Here is a 20,742-nt window from a genome sequence, read left to right on the forward strand (position 1 = left end):
AGAAGCTTAATAATAGAAAGTCAATGATTAACTTTCGTTCTACCTTGGTGGTAAATGTAACTAATGAACTATTTATTCCAAGTCCAATGGTAAGAGTTTGGCTACATTTCCCTTCATTGTTACTCCTAAACACTTTATTAATGTATTTTAATTTATTGCATATTTGCCTGTAATTTTATCTGTTTTCTAAATTTGTTGGAAAGCTATTCTATAAAGGTTGGAAGTTCGCGGTAAAGTTACCCTTGGTGTTGAGTGTTATTTGTAATTCCAAACAAAAGAAGCTTAAAACCTATACTTGCCAATAAATATTAATTACCTAAATCAAGATGTGTGTGTCATAAATAATCACTTTTATAGTGATTCATGTCAAGATGTTTATAGGCAAAAAGTAATTTAGGTGGCGGTCTGGAATCCTACCATTTTTGGGGGCGCTGGTATAGAATCCTAGCAGAGAGTGTTAGCGTTTGGGTTAGGGTTGGTCAAGTATTAATATTATTTATTCTTACATATTTATGCCTTCCTTGCAATTTAAACTTTTGACAACTCCTTTTGTTAGTGTTAAAATAAATGTGGTAGGATTTTAGACCAGCGCCCTCTTTTGTCCAATGGGTTTATTTAGGTTAGGGTACATGAGTTAGCGTTTGAGTTTCGGTGGGTCAGGTATTATTATTTTATTTATATTTAATTCTTACTTAAAATTTCAATTTTGACAAGTTATTTAGATTACTGTAAAAAATGCACTTGTCTAAATGGGTTGTCAAAAGTTAGATTGCAAAAAATGTGACTGAGTGCACACTATTAATTATAAAAATGATCATATTTTGGTATTTACCCATTACCTACGCCAGGAATGATTCTGAACCTGTTTTTTGCACAGGTTACAAACAAGAACTTCACCTTTAAAGAGATTGGTGGTACATTTAATGACATCACAACTAACGTACATATATACACTGTGTGTATTCTGTGATCATGACCTTCTAGAGTCGTACTGGCCAACGATTACGGCACCTAATATATAGTACACAAGATGCTTTCGGTAAGGCTTACCGAAATCACTAAGCCTAATCAGGATAATAGTACAAGCAAGAACCGGCTAGAAAAACAACTAGCATGGAGTGAGGTGCAAACTCACAATCTATATAATGGGTGCTGTTTCGTTGGCGGAAATCTCTAGTTGTTGATTTCTGTTATGTACAACTATTTTTTGTTTTTTGGTTTGGTATTTCCAAACTAGGATTAGCACGAATTGCCCAAAAAAGTCTCAAAACTTGACTAATTTTTTATGGGATTAAACAAAAATTGTTAACTTTTACAATGCAATACAATTAATGTTAGGCTAACATGCGGCCCAGCTGCATGATAAGACTGAAATCATAATAAATAGATCATGACTTTTTAAAAGTTGCTCAAAGACCAAAATTTGAGCTGTGACCTTCAGTTTGTCGACAACTGTTTCAGGCAGGGCTGGCGAGCCATAGTAAAACTCCATTGGCTCCAGCTCCAAAACCACCAACCACATTATGCAATCATTTTGCTCCAGAACCGATACAAAAAAAATTGAAATTGTTTCAACTGAAATGCTTGGCTCCTGGCTCCAGCTCCGACTCCCCAGACCTTTTTTAAGGAATATTGTGTTGTTCAAAACAATTTTTTGTAAGCTGAAAACAATATTTAATTTATTTTTGTATTGCCTCTAGAATCCTTTAGGCTAGTTGTAAAGTTTTTCTAAGTTTGGTTTTCGTGTTAGTGCTTGTTTGCTATGTATTTCTGCTATGTCCTCCTTGTATCCTTGTTCATATCTTCAAGCAGTGTAAGCTCACAAGGTAACATCAAAGTTTGTTTCGGTTTCATTAAAATTCAATATTTTTTTATTTTTGGTGTCACCTTTCGTCAGCATGGCCCAGTGTAAACTTTTTAGGACAAATGCAAACCAAGTATGTAAATATAAGATTTTAGAATTACCTAAATTTTAAAAATTGTTACAAAAATTTTGCACATTGGTGTTGTGAATTTACGAAGATGAGTTATATGTCATATTATATTAGAATTACTAATAAATGCTCAATAAATAATTTTCTATTTATAGTGATTTACATATGGATATACATTGCAATGATATTCCAACTGATTTTGATATAAATTTTTATTTGCTGTTTGTTGCGTTGTTTCTTCCAGTCTGCTTAAAGCAAAACTATGCAATGGTTACATATGCGGAATCATAAATTATTTTTTTTATTTTTAGACAACTTTTGTCGTGACCATGGATATACTCCAAAGCATGGATCAAGAAAGCCAGCTGCAGTTGAGGGATTCCATTACTTCAACAATGCTGTGATCCATTATCAGTGTGACGAAGGTTACAAGTTGAACACATCTGAGGCACAACAGATATGCAAAATTCACAAAAGTGACACGTCTGGTTGGCAACCAAGCACATATCCTGGATGCATTGAAGGTAGATTCTCACTGTTGGCTTACATATTTAAAAGTATTAGGGCTACGGAGACAGTTAAAAATAACCTGAGTTTGTCTCCTGCCAAAATATAACTTGTTTTGTAACTTATTTGATTCATACTCCAGTTAAATGTGCGATTACGTTGAGTCCCTAGTCCAGCCCTGATGCTTCAGCCTGTATTTCCCCAATTTACGTCACTAAATATGGTAGATATTCAGCAATCCACTTATAAGGGGGGTCATTTGATTCATTCCGACTCCGCAGCCCTGATTTTGTGGGGCAACAAATAAATGTTGATCTTTTTCAGTTGAAGACTGTGGTGATCTCGTTGTGGAAAATGGTTACCCATTACCTGGTCCACATTATGAAGGAGCTGTTTTCACAACAAGAGATATAGTGTGTCATGCAGGATTTGAAGTAGATGAGCTGGTAACTACAACACAATGTTTGTCCAATGGTTCCTGGTCAAATATTCTTTCCTGCAAGGGTAAGCTCAAATAAATACTGGTATATTTGTTAGACAGTTTAAACCAGTGGTTGTTAATCGTAGCAGGCACCCACCACATTTTAGGGGGGACTTGAGCTCTGTGATATTCAACTTTTTGTAGTGTTTTTATTGGTTTTATCATACACTTGTGTTCATTGTGGTGGTATGCTGTCCAATGCTTTACTTCAAATTACAAATGTTTAGTTTCTGTAAAGTTTGGCTTTCATATTCAAGTGTTTGAGCTAATAATTTTATTAGTTTTTTTAGTTTTGGGACCCTTTGTTTATATAGTTGCTATATTTTTACACCGACCAAGGTGGTATAGATGATGGAGACCTATGTTGTGTTGTGCACATCACCAAGCAGATATTATAGGAAGCATGAGGACTATATTTCAAATAGGATGTTTTGCCCACTAGAAACGAGAATTCCCCTTGTAATATTTATCTCATATTTTCTATATGACAACAGGCTAATGCTTGTTGTAAATCTATAATGTTGAAATATGTCTGCGGCTATTGCATCATGTGTAACACACCTTTTAAACAATATTAGTGCTTTTCACATTTTTTGCTTCATACAAACTTTTCACATGGTTTCTATTCTGCCTTACAGCTGTGGAGTCAATGGCCCTCATAACATGTTTGTCAAGAATCAGCTTGATAAAAGCAATATATCTTGCTCAAACAATGTGTTGTTTTTGTGTTCCCAATTTATCATGTCATTTAAAAAAATATGTTAAGCCAAATTAAACCAAATATACATGTTCTTTGCATGAATAAGAATCAACTTTAGTTATTTCATGTTGCCTTACTGATATAAATCGACGCTTTTGATATCTTAAATATTTGATCAGGGCCTAAGGCTCAAAATATCACAAAAGGAGGCACCTGAGAAGATTAAAACCACTGGTTTAAACAATTTTTTTACCTGATGTATTTATACTTGTTTTGTGTCACACTAGCAGATTAATTTACTTGTAGTTGTGTTTGGGTAATTAAAAACTACTGTGCATTTGGAAAAGTCACTTCCTGTCTATACATCATGTAATATAGGCTTTGTTCAACCTGTTTACCCAAATTTTCAATTACAAGTGGTGTAGTCAGAAACAATTAAAAATATCTGCCCCAAAAGAATGTCACAAAACATTGTGTATGTTTTGTTTTAATATGATCTATGTATATTTCAAAAAAGGTGATTGAGTAGAATTTTATTTAACGTAGTGATCTAGTTGATCTTTACACACCACAACCACACAGCAAATTCTTAAAATATTTTGTATAGATTTCTGAAGACAGGTTCTCTTATGTTAGTAAAGCAATACAGTTTATTTACATACATATTGTTGCAGTTCAGTACATATATATAATATTTTTAGGAACTTACAGTGGTAGCAAATTGCCAAGCATAATTAAATGCTTTATAAATCTATTTGGTTGGCTGATGCATCATTACTTACGTATGGTAATGATGAATTGCCTTTGTGTTGTGTTGAGTCTCATTCTTGTTGACAAATAGCCTACTCACCAAACATGATGTCACCAGTTAAAAACGATTTAGTCATTATTGCCATCCAGACAGTTGTTTTATGGTTTTATATCACAGCAAGGGGGAAGCAGTAAAAGCAGCTATTGGTCTCATTGCTTCATTATATCTGGGTACTGTTGAACTAGTATGAGTATATATAAAACATATTAGTATTTTTTATAGTATTAGCCTAAAAAATTAAACTCTTTTAAACAGATTCATCAGAAATGTATTGCTCAAAGCCGCCGAATATTGGAAATGGAGTCATTCTTTGCTGTGCAGGTAAGTTGTGACAGTATAAGCAATATATATAGAGATTTTTTCAGTTTTAAAGTTTATATTCTACTAAGATTATTAAGTAAACCAGAACATAGCCAATATATTTGCTACTGATTTTATATATATTTTTAATTGGTCATTTTTATCTGTTGCTTGCAATATTGCATGGTGCAAATTAAAACACCAATATGTACACTTCAGTTTTAAAGTTTATGTGGTACTAAGGTTATTAAGTAAACCAGTACATGGCCAATATATTTGCTACTGATTTTATATATATTTTTAATTGGTCATTTCTATCAGTTGCTTGCAATATTACATGGTGCAAATTAAAACACCAATATGTACACTTCAGTTTTAAAGTTTATGTGGTACCAAGATTATGCAGTAAAGCAGCACATGGCCAATATATTTGCTACTGATTTTATATCTTTTTTTAATTGGTCATTTCTATCCATTGCTTGCAATATTGCATGGTGCAAATTAAAACACCAATATGTACAGGAATATCATCAGTAAGCTAATGCCCAAATTTGTGTTCTGCATTGTATGTGAAATTACCAGAACATGTAATTTTAAACAGTATCACATTAGTTGTTTGGTTGTATTTAAAAAATGAAATGTACATATGTGGACAATTTGTAAACCTTCATAAAATGTTAATATTTTTTGTGTGTTTTTACCATTGTTTTATGTATTAGACGTCCCCAAGGATGATCAGTGTTGTCCAGTGAATGGAAAAGTGCAGTTTGAATGTGAAGCCGGTTATATACTTCAAGGAGGAATGCCAGAAATGATTTGTGGCTATGATTCCAAATGGTATTGGAATGGTGCAAATGGACACGTTTATCAATTCCCTGAATGTGTTTCCAGTAAGATTTTATTTTTTTTATATAACATAACGATAAGGGAGTAGGAACAGGATACTGTAACTCTAATTGTAGATAAATAGTTAGTGTCAGTATGAAACCTACCGGCTGTGTTTAGGATAAAGTTTAATATTTAAATAATTTTCAAAAGTGGCTTGTAAAAGTCTAAGGTAGAACAAGCAGTTGAGCAATGTAATTTTTGTTAAAAATTTGTTTTCATAAAATTGTTTTCAAGAGAATAACTAATCAGATCATTCCATTACTTAACATATAGTATTGTGGTTGAATTCAAGACTATTGTCTTTAATGTTAAATGTGTGTTTAAGTTGACCAAAATCACATTTTTATTACATTATATGTGATACCTACTTCTGTATCTGTAAGGACTTTGATATTCTTATTACGTCTTACTACAACCTTCAACCATTATGCTCGAAAGATTTTACAGTATTTTTCGTGAGACACTCTCTGATTGGATTTTGACAACCAGCAAAGCAAAAACACGTAAGATTGCCTGTAAAGCGCATTCGTAATTGACGCAGTTCCGCCGACGACTACAGCAGTGACGCGGGTAAACGAACTGCAGCTTTCCAGTCAGATGATCCACACAGTGATCGGGGTTGCCGTGGGGGTCTTTGCTCTTCTCTTGTTCGTGATAGCGCTCGCCTTTTGCAAGCCGAAGCTGAAAGACATTAAGCGACGGTGGAGAGACATGCGTGAGGACGAGGTATGTTTAATACAGTGACCGGCAAACTGTGGGCCGCAGAGCCATTTTTAGTGTATTCGTGGGCCGCGTAATAGCCGTACGTTCATTGCACGTATTTTAAAAGTTGGTGTGGAATATAATTCTTAAATTGGCTCTGCTTGGAAAGGCCCATGTGGTCCTGAGAGCCTGTCGAACTATATTTTTGGCCAACTTTAACTATATGTAATAATGGGCCTTCAATTACTCTGAAAATAGTATTATGAGCTTCGACAAAAAAAGTTTGAAACGTCAACGCTCAATACCAAAAAACGCTTAAGCGGAAAGTTCAATATTTACATGTGACGCTTTCGGTTAGGAACGAGGAAATTTATCGTTAACGCTGGTAACGCATTATGTGTAAACTGGACGACGCTAGCGCAAAAGGCGTCCAGTGTGAACCGGCCTTACAGGTTGTACGCCTCGCTTACACTCGGCATTTTCTAATTTACATTTAATTAGTATATTTTTGGCTCTCGCCATCTCAAACTAATTCTTGTTTTTTTCGAACGCTTAATTTATTGACGTCATAATGCAGTGATTTTCGACCTATGGGTCACAACCCAATATTGGGTCGTCGTTTGATTTAGTTCGATCGTCGACCACAGTAGTATTTTAGTTCATATTGTAACATTTATTCCGTTTGGTTTTCACCAAATGTGCTCCAAGATTTGGGATAATTGCTGAATGAATACGAAGACATAGCTCATTGGTTAAATTCGAAATTATTTCTGCCATGTCTTGTGTTTTGTTCGCTTGCAAAAAGAGAGTGAAGAGTATTTGGTCGTCAAAGCTTCGCTGTCATGCTCACGCAAATATTACTTAAGAAATTGCTGTCTTGACCAAAGTCAGTCTCAGTCATTTCACAAAATAAGGCATCATCAGTCTCTTTAGATTGATTCGAATTAAGAGACTGATGGTGCCTTATTTTGTGGCGAAATATATTTCCCTTATAACTGCCTCAGTTTGATCAAGACAGGAAAGTCTAAAGTATATTTGCTCCCATTTGAGGTCATTGTCGTCATTTATGTGTAAAGGCGAGGAGATATTTTCTTTGTTTAAACATTCAGTTTGCCATTACCGCATACTAAAAAAAAGGTTTAGAAACACTGCACTAAAGGTTAGCTACATTTGTAATCATTTCTCATTAATACCGTAAAAAAACTAGAATTTATATCCAATGCAATTACACAGACTTGGACAACTAGATAATTCTAGTTTTTTAATTCAATGAAATAGAGCAAAATGTGGCTAATTCTAATCTAATTTGTAAATTGCTTGTGCGCTCTAATTCTAGTTCTAATCTAATTCGGATTTTACCCAAAAATGCTACTTTGTCCAACGGCATTTTATTTTTAGTCAAAACAAACAATTCAAACTCTTTGGTTGTTACGTAATTTTACAGTCTGAAAAGCATATTCTATGCTAAAAGGCAGTAAACTTAGCACACATTTATATACCATTCACTTTTTATTAGAATAATGTTCGATTTACTGAAATTAATTGTGAACATTCAAATGTAATTCTAGTTCAAATTCGTTTTTTTAGGAATTCTAATTCCAGTCTAATTTGAGAAAACTCAAAATGATCTAATTCTAATACTAATCTAATTTGGAAAAACAAATGCTCCAATTTCAATTCTAATATAATTTTGAAAAGCTAAAATAAATCTAGTTGTCCAAGTCTGCAATTACATTTGGAATTTTAAACTTGTAGTGGATCAGTTGTGCAAAAACTACAAAGCTGCTGCGGTCGCAGTGAATTCCGTTTCCCTGTTATCTGGGAACAGTAATTTGCCTGAAAACTAGATGACTAAGAACTGTCTCCTTTTCGCGACCAACGCTAGACGCTTGGAGCCAATGAGAAACGCAATTTACTCAACAATACAAGCATCTCTGTAGTCTTTTTAGTCTTTGTGTGATTCACGCCCATTTCCCAATTGGCAGCGCTCGTCAGCTACCTCGCTTTACAAATACAACATACGCGTCTCGAATCAAGCTACATTTAAACTTGGTCACGTTATTGCACTAAACGTGGATGGTAAGGTCGGCGATTAGGGCATTTTTCGCAGACCCGTCTTTGAACTATAAAAAATGAGCAAAGCAAGTCTAAGATCAGCAATCTCAGCATCACAGCTATTAATAAAGAGTTCAAATACAAAAAAATAAATTATGTTTTTTTGCGCTAGCTAAACTGTGTCGATGTTCTGAAGTTTATAAAAAAAAACATACACATTTTTCTAAATTCTATGTGACCTGTGTTACTGTGAACTATTAAAATCAAACAATCCGCCTTCGTGTTCTACGTCGCTGTAGCTGAAACCTTTCGCCCACAACTGTATATTTTCGTAGTATGTAAAACAAACTGCTTCGCCAACTTTAACTTTTCCGACATCGTGAGGGGAAACCGTGTCATGAAACGCTTCTTTTTGTACATAGTCATGAAACGCTCCTTCGCTCTCGGGTGTATTGGACATGTGCCTGTGTGTTGAATATTGTTTGAGTTAACAGCAGAATACTCTAGCAAAACTAGCCATTCAGGTCACTATTACAAGATCTTAAAATATATATATATTTCGCCAGCAAAGGCATCGCCTAAAAAAATATAAGAAATATATATATATTTAGCAAGATCTTGTAGTAGTGTTTGACCTGAATTGCTTTTTGCTAGAGCAGCGGTTCTCAACCTTTTATGTCTCGTGGCCCCCTTAGAAAGGCTTTCAATCCTCGTGGCCCCCTTGATTATAAAAAATTAGCTAGAATTTGTGGCGGCTAGGGATGTTCAAAGTAGAATATCGAATCCTTGGATTCGAATCCAGATGGAAATCGAATCCAATTTTGCCGTTTATTTCGGGTAATTGGAACCGATAAAATTTAATGATTTGCCGCCGATTGTTGCGCCTAATTGTACAAATGCGTGTGGTAAGTTTGCCTGTCGCTGCGGCGACCAATTTATATTGCTTGCTTTAAATGTAACCTGGTAGTGCAGTGTCAGCGTTTTTTCGGGCGACCAATTACTTTGCGTCTCGCGATAACGTTCGTCTAATAATTAAGTGTCAATCAAGCCTTATTGGGCGAGCGACTAACGTGTAATGCCAGGTGCGGAGTTTGCAATTTCCCTAAATGCGTAAGTTGCAAAAGTAACATTACATTGTAAAACGTGCTGGCCGTTCCCAAAGTGCGCTATAGGGTTACTTAAGGTCAACTTTAGGCCAATATTCAGCAAGGTTAAACAGTTATGCACAATGTAATTGTCAAGTATTGTTATGTCAATAGTAACTTTGAGATTTTTTTTATTATAATGTACACATGTTAGAAAATTGTTTGGGCGATTTCTTGCTGTGATTGTGGGCCCTGTATATAGGGTAGATTAAGATTAATCCCTTCCCCAAACAAAAGCAAGGTTAAATAATTTAATAAAAATATACTAGGATTCGCTATTCTGGATTCGTTATTCTAGATTCGAAACCTATTATTCTAGAATACCTTGGGATTCTACTTTGAACATCCCTAGTGGCGGCATCATTCTTTCTTCGAGAAAGCTTTTTATCACGGTGATTTATAAGTTTTGAGGGTCGTAATGACGCATCACCAGCGAGCAGTGCAGATTTGCGACATTTAATAACACGTTATTTGACGTTTTGTGAAAAAAATGTTCAACTTGCTTGTATTAGTTTTGCTATCATTCTAACTTGCGGTTTACAAACTAATTAACATGCTGGTCAAACGTTTCAAAGAAATACGGAGTAAACTAGAAAAACACAATGTTGGTTGTAAGTGACGTAAAAATGTTTGGCTATTAGGCGACAGACAAAGAATTGCAAGCTTGAGGTCGACTGTTGCAAAACTTCTCACGAACAGCAGGTAGTAACATGTAAGAAAAAATGCGTTACAATAAAAAAGTAGGTTTTAAACTACAAGTTTGAGTTCAACTGAAAAAAGTGGAAATAGTGACACGGTTTTGCAATACCACGACATTGCTACAAACTTATGCTCGTTGCCCCCCAATTACAGCTCCGTGGCCCCCCAGGGGGGCCGAGGGCTACGGTTGAGAAACCCTGTGCTAGAGTATTCTGCTCTCACTGATTAGGAATTAAGGTCGACATTTATCTTACAAGGGTCAAAGTAATTTCCATTATCACTTATTCAGTGCAATATTGTTTGAGATATAATTGTCAGTTGCCGGCGACCTTGAGACTTGTTAGTTTGTCGCAAGTAAAAAAGGGTTGCGGAGCACTGTCATAATTTAACCGGATTTGTAAACACTTTGTAAACATTGAGATATAATTGTGGGCATGCTGCCGGTCACGTTGAGACTTGTTGTTTTTCGGACCGCTGTTCTAACCCGAATCTAACCCGAATCTAACCCGGATCTGTAAAACAACCCAGCACGGCCTGATCGTGAACGGACAGCGAGTGGCTCTCCCGACTTACGAGCAAGCGACTTCGTGCGGCGAGCAGCTCTGGTGCGACTCCTACAACGGGGTTGGCACCGCTCCTCCAGTGCTCAACTCGCTCGTCTCCATGCAACATCCCCCCTCTTCTTTGCCGTCGTCGCAGATGACCCGGATGCCTGAAAGTAACCTCATCGACGATTTGCTGGTCACCGTGACGCAACCGCCGCGTCATCGAGATGTCACCGCGCCGGATTTGCCGTACGCAGGTTTGACCGATGACGTGGCGCACTCGTCGCAAACTTTCGGCCAGTTGGCCTTCCTCCCCGGCCAAGACACTTCGCGCGATCTCAGTAGCGAAGAAAGTCGGCTCGAATACTTGTCGCAAAACCGCCAGGACGACATTTCGCCGCATTTTCCTAACGAAACGCGTTTGCTGGACGTCGACACCGACGGTCGCTACTTGGACGCCTTCAGTCAGCAGGGAAGCGGTGCTGGAGGTGAACCGATCGTCGACAACCTTGGTAAGTGGCCGCTCTGATCTGCAGGTTGACGAAAACGCGTGTAGTTTTGCGCTTTAAAAAGTGTTAGATCGCTATAGGTTGGTCTCTGAAAAACTCCGACTGGGAAACGAGTGTCACTGTCAACTATTGTCAGTTGTCTATAGGACAATTTTTCACAATTACACTGTTATCTACAATTACACTGTTATCGTGACGCCATTTACGGCAAGGAACTTAGTTTTTCGCCTTAAAATACAAATATTCAGTAAATAGTTGGTCCTAACGAAATTTCAAGCCATCGCTTTGGCGGGAATTAAGGTAAATTACGTCAGATATGCTGGATGCAGTTCAACATTTACTCCACTTCATGCAAAAGTGTAATGTGAAATGACGGGTCGTACTAAATGCCGAATGATACCAAATGGTGCTGAATGAAACCACATGGAATAAAATGACAGCACAACTATTCTTCTATTTTATTTCTAAATATAATTGAAATGTACACTGAAGTATATCGTGTCGATGAGAGCATTTCAAACCGTATGAGACCTAACAAAGGTGGCAATGAACACTAAAGGGCACAATATAGGCCAATAAAATGAATGTGGTTCGTAAAAGCAATCCCGAAAAAGCGAATATAGCTCATTGGCACTCGTAGTAGAACCACTGAATACCGAATGAAACCCAACGGAACTCAATATAACTCGTAGGAGAATCACTAAATACCGAAATGTTCCGATTCCGTTGGGTTCGATTCGTTGTTATTCGGCACCATTCGATGTTTAGTACCACACCAAAATAACGGTACCTTAGTTGTTCGCAGCCCCACTAAATAGCTACAGCAAAGGTCACAAAATTTAAATACAAATTTACTTAATGCTGTATTTTTTTATTAAATTTTGACAAAAAAATGTGTACAATGTTTATATTCATTGCAATTTATGATTCTCGACTGATCTAGTTATTAACCTAAATTTTGTTCTCGGCCTAAAACTAATGTAAATAAATAAAAAACTAACCGACTCTTTTAATGCAGAAATGATGGTTGAGCCAGACAACATCTCCATACAGTCATGCACTCATGTTTTGTAGGCGTTCTTTCTGAAATTTAGACTGCAAGAGTCTGATAGAAAATGATTTTCTATTTTTATTTTGTCAAGTTTTATTGTAATTGTCATTGTCGTTGTTGACTTGTTGTTGCTCTTTGTTGACCACGATACAGCTTTTTCACATTGCTCTTTTTGGGAAACCTTTTTCCAACTCCCGTCCACAAGTTTATCCGAACTGCAACTAAACACAGTTGTTTATGACCAATGAAACTTTCTCCGTGAAAGTTATTTCAGTGTCTACAAAGCTACTGCGAGAACTGCCTACAGTTGTTTGTCGGTTTATTATTATTATTTTTATTATATATTTTGTTTCAACCCTTTATTTCTGCAAATAAGCTAAAACAGCCACTTGATTTGACCTGACGACTGACGTACACTGTGAACGTGGTCTTGCGAGACAAAATGTCTATTACGAAATTTAGAACGCCGTAAACGGTGAACATTACCTTCCTTTCAGCATCACTGATTGTTGCAGACTGATAATTTTCCTGCAATAAGTCTTTAGCAACCGACATTAACACTTCCACGACGTTACCGCTTCCCCATTTTTTGCGGATATTCCGCAATTCACGAGTCGTCAATTTGTTACGTTTGCTCGTCGAAAACTATGTGTTTAACAATGATAGGCTATGCGTTTAGATTTGTTTTGATTTGTCATATAATGGTTGAACGAGAATCACCTATAAGAAGCCCTGGAGATTTTAGTTACGCCCTCTGGTACGTCAATAAATTCACGTTTTAATCTCTTGTCGTTTTGTGTTTTCAACTCCAGAACAGGCGTTCAAAGTAAGAGAGAAACAGACAACACTAATACATAAATAGAACTAACACATATTAGGATAACATGGGTGGCCAACACGTGGCTCTTAATCGTTTTTATGCGGATCTTTCGTTTATGCTGTATTTCATATTTTTTTAGATTGTAAGTCAATTTCGCCAATATATTTTGTCACCGAATTTGCAAACCTGCCCCTGAAAAACAATCTATCATTAGGCTACTAATTATATATTAGAAGCTCAACAGCGTAATTGCATTGGAGTTTGTTTAACAAATTTCCAATTGTGAATAACGAATGTCGTTTGTCTAATTGGCGTGAAATATTTTCGTTTCTTTTTAGTTCAGTTATACGCGTTTCAAATTTTAATCAGTATACCAGTCTGCTTTGATAGGCAAAAAAAGTAATAAGTTAGTCATTAGACTCATTCAATACAAATTTTAAAACTTGTTTCGTTTAAACTGCATATTACAAAGTACAGTCCAAATTGATTTGATATATTTTTGTATTGTTACCTGTAGTTCGGATATTATTAGTTTGTTTAACGCACAATGGCAGAAAGAAAGTGCACAGCAAAACATAAATCTGAAGATAAACATATTAAGTTTGCAACAGAGTCGGAGCCATTAACGCAGTTGAAAGCCTTCCGCTCAAACAGCGAAAATTTCACTTCTCGGCAAACAGTTTAAAGCTTCAAATCTTCAGCGTCATTTCAGTTCATAACATTGACCAGGAATTTTCGAAAGAGACTGACCTTCACGTTACAGAGTGTATCTACATTATTGCCTACAAATAACAAACTGAAAAGAATAGTATCAGACCTACAACTTCCCGTCACACCATATAGCGCAGAACCCAGACATTAACACGACTATATCCTATCACAGACAAAGATAGTCAAAAGTCAAGTAGGCCTACTAACTAGGGCTGTAGAGTTGGACTCGGAATTCGAGGAGTCGGTTTGTTTTGCTGGAGTCGGACTCAGGATTCGAGTAAGACCACGTAAAACTATCTGGGTACCGAGTCCGACATGCGCATGCGCAGTACCAAATTTTAAACTGATATGGCCGCCAACTTATTGTAGCCTAATGGTGAAAAAAACATATGGTGGAATATTTTCCAACCATGTATTGTGATTGAATACAATATACTACACCCCTCTAAGTGAATTGCTGAATATGCACGTTATTTTAGTTACCGGTACGTAGATTGGTGAAATACAGGCTGTAGAGTCGGGGCCGGACTCGGGACTCGACGAAATCGCACATTTGACCGGAGTCGGACTCGGGTTGTTTTTTTTACCGACTCCGCAGCCCTGCTACTAACACACATGACACTATATGCCTTAATTTTGTTTTATTTTAATGTTGGTGTGTGGCATTTATAATAAATCTGGTTGAGCAATGATAAAGTAGCCTATATGTGCATGTGAGTGAGAAACGGCGTTCTATAGTCATTTTTGCCCATTTGTAATGTGTGACTTTTTGCCCTTAACACAGCAGAAATGTGGCTCATCTTAATCTGACTGGTTAGCCACCCCTGAGCTATAATGTTAAAAAAATTAAAAAAGTATCCTATAAACACGTGAGGCCTTTTTTTTGCCGTTTAGGGTAAACTCAAAGCTGCCAGTGCCAACATGCATTCCGCTAAACTTGCGGTATTAATTGTTAAGTAAATTGCGAGAAAAATGATCTTTTACAAAAAAAACATTGCTGGTTGCTTTACGTATTTTTTTCTTAATAACACCATACTTTCACCTCAGGGTGTACGTGTCAATTATGTAACCTTTTAAACAATTAAGTTAAATTTTTCCGTGTTCTATGGTTATTTCAAGCAAGCAATCCAAATAAATATTAAGGAGTTGCTATATGTTCTTAATGTAAATGCGTCCCTGGAAGATATTGGATAGAAATCGTATCTTTTGAGTACCGGTAGCGGTAAGATATAAAAAATTACTATTGTTAATCGAACTTGACTTATTAATCAACTGTATTTACCATCAATTTTATCATACTAAACACTCCTTTATAAACATCATGTACTGGCAATCTTTTAGTTTATTTATTACGACTTTGTAGTATTATCATTAGTATTCTATGGTAATACTACTACAACAATCTGTTATGCTTCGTTACCCACGAAAGCAGACGTATTGTTAAATTTAACCAAGTTGAAAGCAAAGTCAAGTTTCTTAAACTGTTTTCACAACGTTAATCAATAAATATTCAAACCAAATAATTGAAAAATGAACTAAGCTACCATAAGGAGATATTGGCGCTGGTCTAGAATTAAGCAATATTATTAAATAATAATACCTGGTCCACCCTCACCTCACCCAAACAATCTTATCTGCCTATCTTCGTTGCTTTAATTTGTTTTAACACTGTGGTAGGATTGTAGACCAGCGCCGAGACATTATATATTTTTCTTGTTTTTGTCAGCCTTTCGTTCGCAACAATTTTTTTCTCATAATTATGTCATTTATGTGTATTAATACATTTCAAAGAAGCTATACCTGAACTATAGTTCTACAGGTGTTCTACATGAAATGGATTGCTTCTGTGAGACTTCATACCTATTTACAACCCACTGTGAAAAGTATGACAAGTGCACCCACGAGTTTTTTAGCCTTTTAAAAGTGACCTAGGCGAACTTGGCGTGCCAAGATTGTTTTGGGCTATATCTCCGAAAGTTATGGCGATAATTAGCTGAATCTTTATACAGTCCTTGACTCCTTGTATTGGCTTTAGCAATTCAGCAATTACAGTAATCATAAAGTGCACTGAGGTGCACTCTTCTTGCACCTGGTCTTATGTATTTTTTAGGTGGTGCATCCTCAAAATCATATGACATACTTTTCAGACTGTTTTACAATATTGTTTTAGTAACATTGTGTTTCTGATTACTGTTATGTTATATTTAGTGTTTTCATCTAAGAGCAAAAATATTGCAAGAGGTATACTGCATAGTAGTTGAAAAATGGCAAGTAGTGTAGGAAAAACCGTTGAAGGGACCGACGGAAGTGATCATCTTTTTCGAGAACAAGTTGCATCCCAATACAAAATAAGGTTTGTCAACAATTATACTATTTTAACCCATTTAAGATTTTCCTAAACAAGTCATTTGGAAATGACCTATGTCAAGTCAAAAGTAAGGTAATTTAAAAACAGTGACTTAAGTTATATTGATTCAGGTCATATTACAAAAAATGCTACTTAAAAAATAAAAAAATTATCATAACAACTTAATTAATCCAAGGAATTTAAAAGTTTTTGACTTCAAGCATATTCTATTTAGTGAATTTAGAGTTAAAATGATTTGAAAATACCAAGCTGCATATTTTTTGTACAGCGCTTCATTTAAAACAAAACTAAAGATGTATCTTTTTCCTTCGATTCTTCCTTGGGCTGTGATATTCCTTCATTTCCTTCAACAGATCATGGATGTCAAACTTACCAATCAGGTAAACGTCTGATAAATTTATTGGTAGTAAGAAACTACATATATATCTGTTTATATTCTGGTTAAGCAATGGTTGTACATGTGTTGTGCATAAACCGAAGATTGCTTAATTTAAATTGCACTTTCGATGCACTTACAAATACCTGTACTATTTCATAGAAATATACATCAACTGTTCAATAATTTTATGTGGGTAAACTTATAAAAATTAAGTCATTAAACATCTAATAAAATAGGTGTTGGAAGTGAAGAAATAATAGGACATTTTATTACTCTATTTTTAAAACTTGCATTTTTTTTTAATTTAGGTTCTGCCGAAGTTTGAAAATTGGGAGTATGTTTATCTTTTTGCAATAATTTTTATCATCATTGGAAATTTATCACTTCAACGAAATCAAGTTTTGCTTTTAACTATTTATAAATATGGTGTATCAGTTGTGTCAGTTATTCCACTGGTGTATGCCTTTTTTACACACCTATCTGAATTAAAAAATATGTTCTACCATGGTAAATTTAACGCATATTTGTTTGGTTTTCCACTTCCAACACTGTATTATGCCTTTATTGTTCTTTCTTTCTCTATCAATCTCCACTGTATCTCATGTGCCATGAAACTGCTAAATGCTTGGAGAGAAAGGGGATTCAAAAAAAATAAGTAGTGCCTTGTGATCAAAATATGATGGAATCTCTGGGTGGATAAGGCTAGTCAAAGAAGGGTGTGGAAATACACAAGAATTATGATTAAAGTTCTTGAATTGTGCCATAAGAACTATCTAATCATAAAATAATGTGCCTTTCTAAACTAGTTGTAATCAGCTTTAAATTTTTTTATAAAAAAGCTTGATATTTTTTCACGGTTTAAAATTTATTTATTGTGCAAGCCTGTTGTGTAAACTTTTCTGCAAATACATTTTTATGTTGGTGTTACGTGTTTATCAAAACGATATTTAAAAGAATAAATATGAACATATATTGTCTCTACAGAAATTATTCAATGAAACATACACAGAAACATGTTTGATTGTGTGCACACAACTAAGATCTATCTAGCCCTTCTGAAGCTGCTTTTTGACCAACGATTACGGCTTTCATATTATTAGTACACTGAAAGTCATTGCAGACACACCGAATCTGTTGATCTATAACGCAAGCAGGGCAGACTAGAAAAACAACTAGCCTTCAGTGAGATTCGAACTCACGACCTCCGGTCAAGCCGGGACCGTCGCTCTGCCAACTGAGCTACACAGGCTCAGAGAGGAGCGAGTCGTGAAACGACCATACGCCAATGCTTGTTCAATCTGTGAGTACAAGCAACTTCGTATTGAAGGAAGTCCACAGTACCATATCATTTATGAAACTTGCTCTACAGTAATTATATACCAGTTGTTTTTAACTTTCTTAGGATACAAGGGAGAGTCTGTCTCTAAAGACCTTTAGAACCCTTGTAGTAAACAAAAAATATAGGCTACACATTATTGGATTAAAACAGGGTTATTAAACGTATTTAGGAATAATTTGGGCAATATGTCGCGGGTAGAAAGAATAAAACCCTTTAATCCGGATCTGGCCAGAAGTTGGGTAACCCCTGAATTAAATCATCCTAATATCCTAGTTTGATTTTGATACAAATTAAATCATCTTAATATTCCGTGTCCAACCACGTTGAACGCAGTGTATACATTGGCTTGTCGTACTTACGAAAATTTGGCTTGTCGTACTTACGAAAATTATAATATGAGGTAAAAATAAACAACAATTTATAATATTACAAATTTTCAAAAAGAGTCATTTTCAAACTACAATTTGTGCCACTTTAAACTATTAAATTTGTCGCTTTTTTTAAAATATTTTTCTCTATTTTTTATGTGACCACAATCTAACACCACCACTTTTTCGAAAATGCAATTTCCACAAAATTTACATCTTTGTATGTGGCTTTAGTATTGTAAGTAACACTACTGCAACCTATAAACCAGTGTTTCCCAACATGGACGAAACCGCCTCCCTGTGGGCGTTAAAGAGTTGCAGGGGACGTTTTGAGTATTTCCTTGATTTGGGGGGCAATTTTCTCGTATCACGAAATTATAAAATGTAGGCTAAATCACGCTACAGCTACAGCTTTTTATTTACAAAACTCCTGTTTGCTTACAAACATTATAAAAACTGTACTACTTAAGCTTGTATATATTGGGGAAACCAACTACAAAGAGACCAAATGCGTTGTCTTCTCTTTAACGTACATTTTTTGTTGACGTACATTTTTTTTTTGTTATTGTCAAGAGCCACACATAATAAATTGGAAACGATCTGAGCAAGTTGTAATGTGTAGTGACCACTATACTGAAAAAGCAGTAGGCCTATCTGGCTCTCGACCCATGGTTTTGTAAGCCTGTATACCTTTGCACCATATCGCTTTATTAACGCGTAAAATTGTTAACTGCATCCTTTTTATGTCATAGGGTAAAGTAGATCAAATAACGAGCAATACAAAGTTCGTGACACGCGAAACTGTGCATGCATTTTAGCGAAATTGGCTGCATTGATCTCACTGGGCTGTGACTACACAATACAGTGTGGGTGTCAATGCTGTTACACCTGGTTGTGTTGAAATTGCATTAGAAATGTCAATCTAAATAATGATTTAAAAAATACTACAAAAGTGGCTCATGTTATTTAATAAACTATTATTCTTATTATAATTTTTCCATTTTAACAATTTCAAAAAACAAAAACAAAATACATCAACATTTAGTTAAAATTATACGACTAAGGTGGGCCTATACCTAAATTGCTATGGTATTAGTGTTTATTTGCCTTTTAGTCACCGGACCTTGTTTTGTTAAATATGTTTATACTAACCCATAATCCTAACCAACACTAAATTTAAGCTAATTTATAGACTAAATCCGTATAAACTTTCGCCTCTTAATTGTTAGTCTTGTTTATCTTTACTGTAGTATATATCCCGGATCGCTTTAATTTTTAAATGTCTTTCACCGTGTTTTCGCCTTGGAGTTAAAATGTTTATTTGATTAAACTAACTTTTTATTTTCATTCTTCGCGCGAAATTGTCAATCCCCCCAAAAAAATTCGCCCCAGTCAAGCATCTTAAATCCAACCCCGAGTTTGTTGAAACATGGGGGCGTTTAAAAAAATCTGTCCTGCCAAAGGGGGCGCTAGTACAAAAAAGGTTGATAAACACTGACCTAAACTATAAGCAGACTGTATGATGAATGGTTTTATTGTTACTTCTTTCTGACGTAACGCTTAGAGGCAATTTTGTGATGTCACATTTTTGTTAATATGATATAAACGCATTTGTTATTGCGCGTCAGGCAAATCTTGTGTTTATATTCATCAGCTGAAACCCGAAGTGTTAATATCCCCTTAAAATGTTTTACCAATATAATCTATATTTTTAAAGGAATGCAACAGTCGGACCCCAGATAAATAATAATTAGTTCCAAATAAATTATATTAGACACTTTTGTGGCATTCACTCGAGCCATATAAAATCGTAAGGCTTATGTTTGTTAAGGTTTAGAACTGCTTTGACCGGCCTTTTAACTTTTACTATATTGTAAAAAAGATGCACACAATCAGTCTATGTTTAAATTACAAACAACAAGCAAAAGTTTTGTGTCACACTGCTTTAGAACTGCTATTTTAAGGTTGTGCAAAAAAGTATTCTCGGTATAGCTGCTTTTAAGACATTCCTCGGTATAGCTGCTTTTAAGACATTTTAACGCCTAGCTTTCGGTGTATTTGACACACAAACTCTATAAGCGAGCTAGTCACATAGCCCCTTTTCTTGTGTTGGCTTACCTTAAGGCCTTAGGCATTTTGGTTTTAGCTCGGTCAAGGGCCGGCCTTTGTTTTTAGGACGGATGTACTCTTCGCAATTTTTCTGTTCAAAGGTTCCAATCATTTTAAAGTTTTTTGCTTGTAGCCTAATATTTATTTTATTACTATAGCGGACTATAATGGTTAATAAAATGTTCGGTGCTTCCAAAAAACAAAACCAATGTTAGGCCTAATAACGACATAATTGACACTAGAGTTTGTTGGTAAAAACATGCCTTTTATTGTCATTTTGTTGGATGTCATGTAGAAAAAAAAAGGTTGAAACAACAGTAG

General features: G+C 35.5%; 2 protein-coding genes across 2 annotated transcripts; both read left to right on the forward strand.

Moving 5' to 3' along the window:
- The first annotated feature begins 1,698 nt into the window (after positions 1–1,698).
- On the forward strand, positions 1,699–13,103 carry LOC146140807 (uncharacterized). The gene is made up of 8 exons (XM_083391342.1): positions 1,699–1,826; positions 2,246–2,458; positions 2,766–2,945; positions 4,689–4,754; positions 5,453–5,623; positions 6,163–6,347; positions 10,751–11,279; positions 12,295–13,103. Exons 1-8 carry the CDS (start codon positions 1,763–1,765, stop codon positions 12,348–12,350), a joined length of 1,464 nt encoding a protein of 487 aa, XP_083247468.1. The 5' UTR covers positions 1,699–1,762; the 3' UTR covers positions 12,351–13,103.
- A 2,967-nt stretch (positions 13,104–16,070) lies between these two features.
- On the forward strand, positions 16,071–17,456 carry LOC146140808 (protein jagunal homolog 1-like). The gene is made up of 3 exons (XM_083391351.1): positions 16,071–16,211; positions 16,495–16,606; positions 16,914–17,456. The coding sequence occupies exons 1-3, from the start codon at positions 16,123–16,125 to the stop codon at positions 17,262–17,264; spliced, it is 552 nt and encodes a 183-aa protein (XP_083247477.1). The 5' UTR covers positions 16,071–16,122; the 3' UTR covers positions 17,265–17,456.
- The last annotated feature ends 3,286 nt before the right edge of the window (positions 17,457–20,742 follow it).

The sequence above is a fragment of the Ascidiella aspersa genome, chromosome 6, assembly GCF_963924565.1.
Source record: "Ascidiella aspersa chromosome 6, kaAscAspe10.2, whole genome shotgun sequence".
Taxonomy (NCBI): domain Eukaryota; kingdom Metazoa; phylum Chordata; class Ascidiacea; order Phlebobranchia; family Ascidiidae; genus Ascidiella; species Ascidiella aspersa.